The 10,544-nt window shown below is 39.8% G+C and overlaps 1 protein-coding gene across 2 annotated transcripts; it reads right to left on the bottom strand.

The window, feature by feature from the left end:
• Nucleotides 1–250: 250 nt before the first annotated feature.
• Nucleotides 251–10,204, bottom strand: CIMAP3 (ciliary microtubule associated protein 3). 2 transcript variants are annotated; one of them, XM_089514617.1, is made up of 7 exons: nt 10,187–10,204; nt 8,159–8,326; nt 5,453–5,595; nt 4,634–4,732; nt 3,803–3,936; nt 2,356–2,473; nt 251–2,209 (listed from the first exon to the last, which is right to left on the bottom strand). In XM_089514617.1, exons 2-7 carry the CDS (start codon nt 8,208–8,210, stop codon nt 2,138–2,140), a joined length of 618 nt encoding a protein of 205 aa, XP_089370743.1. In that variant the 5' UTR covers nt 8,211–8,326; nt 10,187–10,204; the 3' UTR covers nt 251–2,137. The 2 variants fall into 2 exon arrangements, with proteins under 2 accessions (XP_089370743.1, XP_089370744.1); XM_089514618.1 differs by lacking the exon at nt 10,187–10,204 and adding an exon at nt 8,892–8,906.
• Nucleotides 10,205–10,544: the final 340 nt, after the last annotated feature.

Below are 10,544 nucleotides of genomic sequence, written 5' to 3'. Positions count from 1 at the left end.
TTGTTTTTGTTCTGTGTCTTCAAGTCAAATCTGACTTCTAGTGGTCCTAAAATGAATTTATCATGGGATTTTCAGGGCAAGATTGAGAGTGAGAGACTTACCCATTGTCACACAGTGGGTTTCCATGGTGGAGTAGGGATTTGGACTCTGGTCCCTAGAGTCAAACCACTATATCACACTGACTTTCTGATATTTATTATAGTTTGAAAATGAAAACAATGAGAGGCTGGTGACAGAATCACCTTTATTATATTTTAGTGAAGCAAGACAAAGAAATTGGTCATTAACAGTTAATGAATAATTACAATAATAAGAAGGGACGTGAATGAATAAAATAGGGAGACATAGGCTTTATGCTGTAAAGTCTGAAATTATTTGACTTTAAGGTTGTTGTTTTTTGCTAACTGACAAAATATGTTTACTTTCTTGAGGCAGATGATTCTATGGGCTGTCTAATCTGAATCCACTGTTTTGCAAGATGTACAAGGCAACATATAAGAAAAATGGGAATGTGGCCCCTCTGGAATAACAAAGCCTTTGTGAGAAATGTTTCAAGTGAAAACCAATTATTTCAAAGCATCAAGAATATTTAAGGAAACCTGTAAGAGCCATTTATAGGGTGGTTTTGGAGAGATTCTTTAATGTGGAAGTATTTCTAGCTAACATACTGAAGTATTCTAAGCATCAAACAGTGTGGTATGATGATAGTGTATTAGCACAAGGTACAAATTGTATGGGTAGGTTTGCAGGTGTTCATATTACAATCCTCTTATGCTGTATAGTTTCTGGGGCAAGAGGGGGGATTGCAAACTTATGCTCCTAGTACCGTACTTTTGGCTCAAGTCAGGTATAACATAAACCATGTGTTCCTCATGTGAAAACAAGCCATGGAGAGTCTTGGCCTTTTATGCTCAATCATATACTTTCCAATTCCCCTTTCCCCCTCTGTTGTGTTACAAGAAGACTGAAAGCTCTGTTTTTGACTTTAAATGAATTGTGATGTCACAGTTGGGGTAACTATGCTTTCTTTGAACTGTGGCTAATCACAGTAAGGTAGGATCAAACCATGGTTTCCTGGCTTGTTTGTAATTTATGTTTTGACATCATCAGAAACTGATTACTTTCAAGTCAAAAGAGCCTCTTCATGAGTGGGAAAGGAGAAGGAGGAAACAGCAGCAGCCCTCTTGCAGTGGGAAACAATGGTTTATTTTTTAGATATGAAACCATCCCATGTCATTTTGGCAACAAAGGAAGAAACAATCTCTCTGTGTGTGTTTGTGAGTGTAACTGATATTATATTGCCAGAAAATAACTGAACACAATGGAACTAGGCTTTAGTTCTGCCCTCAGCCACATTGAGGACAGACAAGGTAGACTACTTCTCTGTGCTCAAAGGAGCATTGGGAGGTGCAGCAGGAGAGTAGTGAAAGAGATTCTGGATCCTGGTATTTTACCAGGTTGTGTTGTTTCAGTAAGAACTCTGTCACATAATTTATGGGCACTGTGACCTCAATTTCTAGCTTCAAAGTGTTGGCAAGGTATTTTAAAACTGGCACACAGAGTAAGAACGAGAAAGTGCATACAGTATCTGAGTATTGATTAGTGTTTATGTACCCTGACTGCAAATAGGAGGATTGACTCATGTGGCTTGGGGAAGAGAAACTGAAGGTCTGGCATGGCAACTGCAAATCACCAGTACCCTGGCTTTTGAAGCCTCTTTACAAGCTTCACAGCTGTGAATATTTTGTATAAAATCAATTACAGTTAGCTCTTTCTATCAATGAGGGGTTCTGTTCTGGAGCCCCAGCAGATAGCAATATTCATAGATCCTAAAGTCCTGTTTATTTCAACGGCATGTGCTGTGCACACAACCATGTTGGTGTGGCAGTGTGCACGCACCACCATTGGGAACAACCAGGCGGTGCCATCCATAGATGCTTCAATCTGTGGAAGAGGAGAGCTGACGTAATACTTTTTACCAGATAATCAAATTAGGAAGATATGAAGCATTTAGAAGAGTAACAAACCAGCTGTTTATGAAGCAGCCTAGTTATTAAATGAAATTAAGAACAAAAGTAGTCATTGCTCCAGATTTGTCTAACAGTATACAGAACAGGAAAGACTCCAGTCAGAAGAATCAGTCACTGTAATATATGCTCAGGTATGCCACTAGGTTCCGATGCTTCTTGAATTCTTTGTCTGTAAGCAGCTAAAATAAATACAAACATTAATGTATTTAGTATTTAAAAACCTACTTCCTATTAAGGAAACAAATATTTTGGGGCTAGGTTTGACATTTTTAACCCAAGCAAAGTCACAACAATGGCCATTAGGCACTGTACTTGAATTTCTTACCTCAGCTTTGAAGGTTCTTTTTTCTGGCATTGGTACTAAATCCCAGTCTGGAGACCCAAATCTCCCTGGCCAAGTGACATGCCTGTGTGGCATCTTGTTTGGATCATAAGTTCCAGGTCTATAGAGAGAGGGAGGGAGGTCCTTCAAATTATTTATCACATTGACAATGAAGTAATATAAATGCAGTCATTTGGGATCTGATATACTGGGTAGAGTACTGGACTAGGATCAGAATTTAACTATTTAACAAATGACTTCAGGCACATCAAACTCTTGCCTACTAAGAGGAAGGCAAACCTCCTCTGAATAAATCTTGCCAAGAAAACCTAGGATAGTCTTGCTATAAGTTGGAGTTGATTTAAAGGCACAAGTTGGAGACGTCTCATTCACAGGGTTAAATCGAGATTGACTTGAAGGCAGCTAACAAGAAGGAGGAGGAGGAGAACAGTCTCTTAAGATACATTTGTTTATAAAAGCCTGAAACCAGTGTCACATTAATATCTGACTCCTAGCCTGAGGCACTTCACCCTCTATTCCACTGACCTCCAAGTCAGGGTTTTGTTAATGTGGAAGCCAGAAAAAGTTACTTGGGGTGCATGCTAATGATGAGTATGGCTCCACACAGCCTTGACTATAAGTTGAGAAATTTATGCCCCAAAAGTTGCCCCTAAAATGTTGGGTAGACTTATATAAGGGTCAATACACCAGTAGTGCTTAGAAGGGTCCTATAGCCAGCAAGCCTGACACCCCAATCGCCATTGAACACCAATTATTTCCCCCTCCAGTCCATTTTGCAAGCCTTTGCTTCCTATCAGAAAAACTCCCCATTTAAAAACACTTGCTTCTTTCTCAATCTGATGTTAAAACCTCTCCTTCAGCATCTGGGAATCGGTTGGGAGAGGTCCAGAGAAGGAGAGACGGAAGTGGCATTTCCCCCTTTCTATCCTTCCTAATAGTCCCCTAAGTTTTACCCTAGACTTATCCACAGGTCATTTCAAAATCCAGGGTTTTGACCCTGAAACCTTCCCTCGACTTATACGAGGTCAACTTTGTACACGAGTATATACAGTAAGCCCTCTTGTTCCCCTCACCCTGCATAGGCCCTAAATTATGTCAGTGCTATTATTATTATTATCATTATGCTTTATTTATATAGCGCTGTAGATTTGCACAGCGCTGTACATACAGTGCTATACCTGGTGTTGTTATTTCCCCATTGATTTCAATGGGAAAGAAGAAAGAAACACCAACTTCACAACCTCTTGTCTTGACCATGGAGAGCAAGACTTTAAAATGTGACTGTTGTCCTGTCAACACATCTCCCAACCACTCCATAGCATTTACCTTCATGCTCAGTAATATTAGAATTGTGTAAAGACCTCTGTGTATTTTTTAGGTTCCTAGTCCTAGTGGGCAACTTTCTAATTGAATATATGAAAAATGATACCCGGGGAAAAAGTCTTTATCCAGAAGCTTATCTGAAAATCGTGGTGAGTGGCTGCTAAATGGAGCAAATGCAGGCCTGTGCTTGTGCTGTTTGATCCATGCTGCCTGGTACTCTGCAGGGTCAGGAACCACAGGCTACAAATTGAGCATATAAAATGAAATGACGAGATAAATCATTTATAGAAATCATTAAATCCCACAACAACCCTATAATTTTAACATAAGCAAGCAAATCCCTGTCTCTTACTAAACATTATCAGTTATTGATATTCTTGAAGTAACTAGCAATGATGCTGCCAAAAGCCACTGATCAGAGATGGTGGCCACTGCATTTCAATTATCTTTGAAAGACCATAGATTCCTCATCCCTGCCCTAGTTAGCAGCCTTAATTTTCTTTGCTGAACTAAAGAAGCATGTTGGGATAATATTAAATTTAAAGGGTTAGAACTAAAAGCAGAGGATATGATGAACACATGAAACTGCCTTATCTTCAGACAGGGAAGAGATTCTCTATGCTAACTGGCAGTAAGTCTCTAAGGTCTGAGCTAGGGATCTGTTACCACTCCTAGTATATGCTCTACTTATCTATCTAAAAACCCCTTTATAGATTCTGAAGGACTGCACCTCTACCCATATAAGATTATGCATGCAGGTGTCATAGGAAGCATTGCCTTAGCAATAAATGTTCATTCATAACTTTTTGATGCATGTGTGGAGAATTCTGCATTAATATAGATTAATGCTATGTATTAGATTGTCTGTATTACAGTCCATTTTTATAATCTGTGAGATAAGTACAGTACATGTAAAAGAGAAGAAAACTGCTTTTACCTTTTTAATGAGTCCAAAACGTGGGGCTGTTCTTGCTCCCATGGTGTAACCTTTAGTACTCTCTGGTTTGTTAACCAGATGATATAGAAGGGTGTTTCTCTGTGTTAAAAACACCACACAGATTATTTCAACATACAGTAATAGATTTTTTAAAAATACTCCTACAGGTTCTAGGGGTCAAATCAATCTACATGGCACATTCTCAGGCTGTATGTTCCATGATTAAAGCAAGAAGTGCGTGGTCTCACTGTAGTTGGTTCTAACAAAGGCAAAAGGTAATCTGAGCATGCACAAAGCAACTGCCTTTGGGGCTTTTCTGGAGTTACAAAACAGCCACAACTGAATGCAATGAATAATGTTTACTTGTTAAATTCTAAATTTGTTGCTTCTGAGAAGTCATTTGGATCAATTTAATTTTTCTTACAATAATCACAGAAAAGGGGAAGTACTGTATTAATAACATGCCATTAGTCCATTACTTGACAAATAAAAAGTAACAATTTAGCTTCTTACAAAGAGAAGTGTCTAATGCTAACATGTTTTTTTTAAAAATTGCAGTTGCAGGGTTGCAGTTTGAACTTTGGTCTCTCGGGTCCTCGTCTAGCATTCCCTACACCAATACCACACCAGCTATTTTAAAACAAAAGCAGGGCCAATCGCTTTTAATTAGAGTACATGAAATGCAACTGGGGATGGAAGAGATCATTTTTGGAATGCTTCCAACTGATAATATGAATACCCAGTTCTCTTCCCTTATTTCAAAAAGAAAGCTCCAGAGAGAAAATACAGCTATGGTAGATCAAAGAAAGTATAACTCACCTCTGCATGGTTATAAGCTCCAGGTCCACGATCAGGATCACCTTTAATTGGTACATACTCATTGCCTAAGCGGTCTGCAGCATGAAAACAGGGGAATATTTTCTTTTCTTGACATGATCCAAATGAGTTTCGTATCTGTGCAGCTGCAAAGCCCAAAGAATACCAATTAGTATTAAACAGACATTAAAGGAGAGGGAAGAGATATTGGGGGGGGATATGTTCCTTTCACCATTTTAAAACGTCTTCCAATTCCCAGAATTTTCATTCCCATGTAGAAGAGAGAAACCGGAAGATTATCTGACTCTAGGTAAAGTGACTCAAGTCTGTTAACCACATCCTTGGACTTGTACACAGTTATAGCGCTCCGATTCCATTTTAATTGCCATGGCAACATCCTATGGAAGTCTGGGATTTGCTCAGTAGAGAGGCTTTGGAAATCTCAGTCAGAATTAAGCCCTGGTGTCTCACTAAACTGCAAACCTCAGGACTCCACAGGATACAGCTATGGTAGTTAAAGTGGGATCATCGTGCTATAATTGTGCAGATAGGTGCTATCTGGGGTAACCCAAAAAGTGAAGGAAAAGGAATCTGTGTAGGCCCAGAGGTAGCCATTACTTTATGTCAGTTGTGACAACCATGCAGTCCTCCAGATGTTGCTGGTCTGTGACTCCCAGCAGCAATAGCCAGCATAGCTAATGGAAAGAATGCTAGGAGTTGTAGTTCAATATCTGGAGGGGTCCTACCCCTGCTCAATGCTTTTTTAAAAAAAATCATGTTATTACTGATCCTAAAAACAGTAAAAAAAAGGACAAACACAAGCAAAGGCTAAATCACATATACACTCATTTCAATTTCAATTTAACTAAATTAACATTCACCCAAAAACCAAAATATTGTTTTGAGATGTATAAACATTCATATGACTTTAAATTTTTTGTATTATAACTATCATTCATAATAAAACACATCCTTAACTTTCTCATTTACAACCTCCTGGTGTTACCCTGAATTTAAGTATTTTGTGCTATCTGTCACTGAAAAAAAAAATTGCAATTCTTTTGTTTTAATACAGTTTATTGAATTAAAAACATGCATACACATTAAAACGTACATACAAAAAAACCCCAGACATCAGCTAATCAAACATACAGTGCTGAAACATTACTTCAAGAATAATATCCCATTTCTTATTTCTATATCATTCTTGACTTCATTCTTCTTCCCATCTACCTATCTTTAACCTTCCTTGTCAATATCTTCTTCCTACCTTATTCCTTCAACCACTCAATTGTTCTCTTCCTCCTTCCTTCTCTATACTTCTATCTTCCCTCTCCATTCTATAATATACCACCTTCTATCCTTCACACATAATCAAACTTTCTTCCACTTACTCTAACCATCTGCAACATTCTTAAAGTTCCTTACATTCACCCAAGCAACTTCCACCTCCTTTAAGCACTGATTGCTTTGCTTCTTTTTAGATCTGACTTTCTTCCACTAGTTCTACCTACCTTCATTTACGTTTCTGCATTCTTTGACTATGTATAATTATCCCAGTTCTTGACGGTGAAACTTAATTAAATCAACTTTTCCTTTAACGCTTCCGGATATATGTTCAATCCATTATATATTTACATTCATTTCTCCTTATATTGTATTATGTGCACCAGATCTTTTCTAAATAATCTGTCACTTTTTTCCATGTTTGGTTAACCTCATTTGTTGTATCTCCCCTTAGTATTAATGTTAACTTATCCATCTCTATAGCCTTGTATAATTTTATTAATCATTATTTCTTGTCGGGAATGTCTCCTGTTTTCCAATTTTACACTAAGGTTATTCTTGCCAAAGTGGTCGCATAAAAAAGGGTTTTACCGTATTCTTTCTCAAACGCATCATTAAACATATTCAGTAAATACATCTCAGGTGGTTTCTGCAATGTAATGCCTAGCATTTCTGAAAAACATTTGCTATTCTATGCATTTTCTATTCAGACTGAGCCCTGATGTTAAACCACTCTGTAGCCATATCCTAAAAAGCCCTGGTTGTGTGTGTCCTTTGCTTTATATATTGTTCTGAAATAATGCCTTATTTTCCATTAATGAAAATAGTTTCCATGTGTTGAAAGAGGCCTCATAAAATTATATAAAGCTCCATAGAGCTATAAGGGATTTTCTTGGCCAGATTTGTGTTGTGTGTGTTAGTTGGTCCATTAAAGGCAGCACTGTTTGTGGATTTTGGATTCTATTCAGAGGATGTTTCCCATCGCCATCCTCTGAGGTTGAGAGAGTATGACTTGCCCAGTGAGTTTCCATGGTCAAGGTGGGATTCAAACCTTGCTTTCTTAGGCTGCATCCACACGAGAAAAACAATCCGGTTTGACACTACTTTGACAACCATGGCTCAGTGCTATGGAATCCTGGGAAGTGTTGTTTGTTGTGGCACCAGAGCGAAGCTTGTGACACCAGAGCAAACAATCCGGTTTGACACCATTTTAACTGTCATGGCTCCAGGCTATGGAATTCTGGGAAGTGTAGTTTGTTGTGGCACCTCTGGTGCCACAACAAACTACACATCCCAGAATCCCATAGCCTGGAGCCATGACAGTTAAAATGGTGTCAAATTACTGCTGCGATGTGCATGCAGCCAGAAAGGGTTAAAGGGCCACACTCACTACTCTCTATCCCCCTCAGAGCAAGGCCTTACCAGTGAGCTCCCAGGCCAGCTGGCGCTGGGCGGAAATCATGGCGCTCTTCATGGGAGTTGTTGGGTCTTGGAGTTGCCATGGAAACACAGCGCCCAAGGCCTGGTGGCTAGTCTCCTGGGGCCTGGGCAGAGAAGGATGCCCATGGGAGCTGCTTGAGAGATGGCGCCCTGCGGAAGGGAGAGAGAAAAGCAGACCCTGATTTAATCCTCAGAAAGGAACGGGGGCTTCCCCTGCCTCCTCCTCCTCCTCCTCCTCCTCGCCCTGATTTCCAGCACAGACTGTTGTTATTCTTGTGGTGGTGGTGTGCCTTCCTTCAAGTCATTTGTAACATATGGCCACCTAAGGCAAACCTATCATAGGGTTTTCTTGGCAAGATTTGTTCAGAGGAGGTTTGCCATGGCTTGAGGCTGAGAGAGTGTGGCTTGCCCCAGCTGGGCTTACATGGCCTAGCAGGGACTCAAACCCTGGCCTCTAGAATCTTAGATCTGAAACACACTGCAGAAATAATCCAGTGCTTTAACTGCCCTGCCTCAATGCTAGGGAATTCTGAGAACTAGTTTAATTGTGTGACATTTAGCCTTCTCTGGGAGAGAGAGCTCTGGTGCCACAATGAACTACAATTCCCAGGATTCCCCAGCACTGAGCCAGGGCAGTTAAAGCGGTCTCAGACTGGATGGTTGTTGCAGTGTGTTTTGGACCTTAGTCTAACACGCAAACTACTACACCCAACACCTTTGAAACTGCTTGTCGTTAAATACATCAAGCCCCTGCAGCCTGCAGATACATGACTACAGGTGGTGCGTTTACACTTGTAGAAAGAATGCCTTTTGACACCCCTTTAGTTTGTTTTTCGATGGATGGATTCCATTGCTCCCAGAAAGGGACCCACAAATAAAACCATTTAAAAAATGTAATGATTAAAAAAATAACAAGTAAACAGCAATTAAGCGATGCAGCTCCATCATAGGGAATCTTGGGATTTCTAGTTTTGTGAGAGGCCACATGCCACCTCTGCCTTGGCCCCGCCCTACGTAATCCTGGGATTTGTGGTTGTGTCAAGCACTGGCACACTTTGGCAGAGAAGGCTAACAACTGTGTGAAACTACAAATCCCAAGGTTCCATTGGTTGGAGCGACAGCACTTAAAGTACTGTCAAACTATTATTTTTACAATGTAGATGCTGCACCATAGACTGTGGTAAACAGCCTCCCTGTATTTGTTGTGTGTCTTCAAGTACACATTTGGCCCTAGTGTACTTATCACAAGGTGAACTTGGCAAGATTTGTTCAGAGGAGGTTTGCCATTGCCTTCCTCTGAGGCTGAGAGAGTGTGACTTGCCCAAGGCCACCCAGTGGGTTTGCATGGCTTAGCTGGGAACTGAACCCTGATCTCCAGAGTTGCGGTCTAATACCGAAACCACACTGGCTCTCAGACACATCTGTCCATTTTTCTCTTGTACTTGAATAAGGGTGAATCTGAAGTGTTTTGTTTCTTTATTTATCTAATTTATATCTGCCAAGGGATCCACCAAGGCAGCCTATGAGAATTTAAAATAGGTGTAGGTGGAAATGTTATATTACAAATCAAAACACAAACACAATTAAGTACTAATAATATCAAAAGCAGATGGTTAAAAGGGAGTTTTTATTTCCCTTATTTTCTAGTATTGAGGGTTTATTTGTAGTTGTAGTGTTACCTCACTCAGTGCTGTTTGTATTACCCGTCAAAGTGGCTAATAAGAATTTAAAATAGGAGTTGGTGAAAATGTTATATTAGAAGCAAACAACCCAAACCCCACACAAATAGCAATAATGTTAAAAGACCGCTTTAACTTCCTTGACTCAGTGCTAGGGAATCCTGGGAACTGTAGTTTTGTGAGACATGTATCGTTCTCTATCAGAGAGCTCTGATGCCACAAGTTCAAACTACAGTACCCAGGATTCCTTAGCACTGAGCCAGGGCAATTAAAGAAGTCTCAGACTGGATTATTTCTGCAGTGTGTTTTAGACCAAAGTCTACAGGCTTACCTGGTTTTTGGCGATTTGTCATAGTAGAAAATGTGTTTCAGATTATCTGCAGCTGAACACTATTTAAGGACAGATCAGAATAGTGACCGCTCCAATCCTCTTTCTGCCTCAAATAGTCATTCTCCAGAAGATGATCTTACAGCCTCTTGACATCATAGAAGTTGTAGAGCTGTCATTCTGGGATTGCTTTGGTCTGATTGTGACACACAGTTGACATCATATTTATAAAACAGCACAGCCTTTGTTAAACTCTTTTATCAGTTTTCAAAACTCACTCATCAATTTTATATTATGTTTATGGTGGGCTGTCCTAAGAATTATGCTGTCTGATGGCAGAACAGCAAATATTGCTTCCTTT

Source organism: Sceloporus occidentalis, unplaced genomic scaffold, assembly GCF_023333645.1.
Source record: "Sceloporus occidentalis isolate IW3139 unplaced genomic scaffold, rSceOcc1.0.p SCAF_3, whole genome shotgun sequence".
Classification (NCBI taxonomy): domain Eukaryota; kingdom Metazoa; phylum Chordata; class Lepidosauria; order Squamata; family Phrynosomatidae; genus Sceloporus; species Sceloporus occidentalis.
This window is presented reverse-complemented; position numbering and strand designations above follow the sequence as displayed.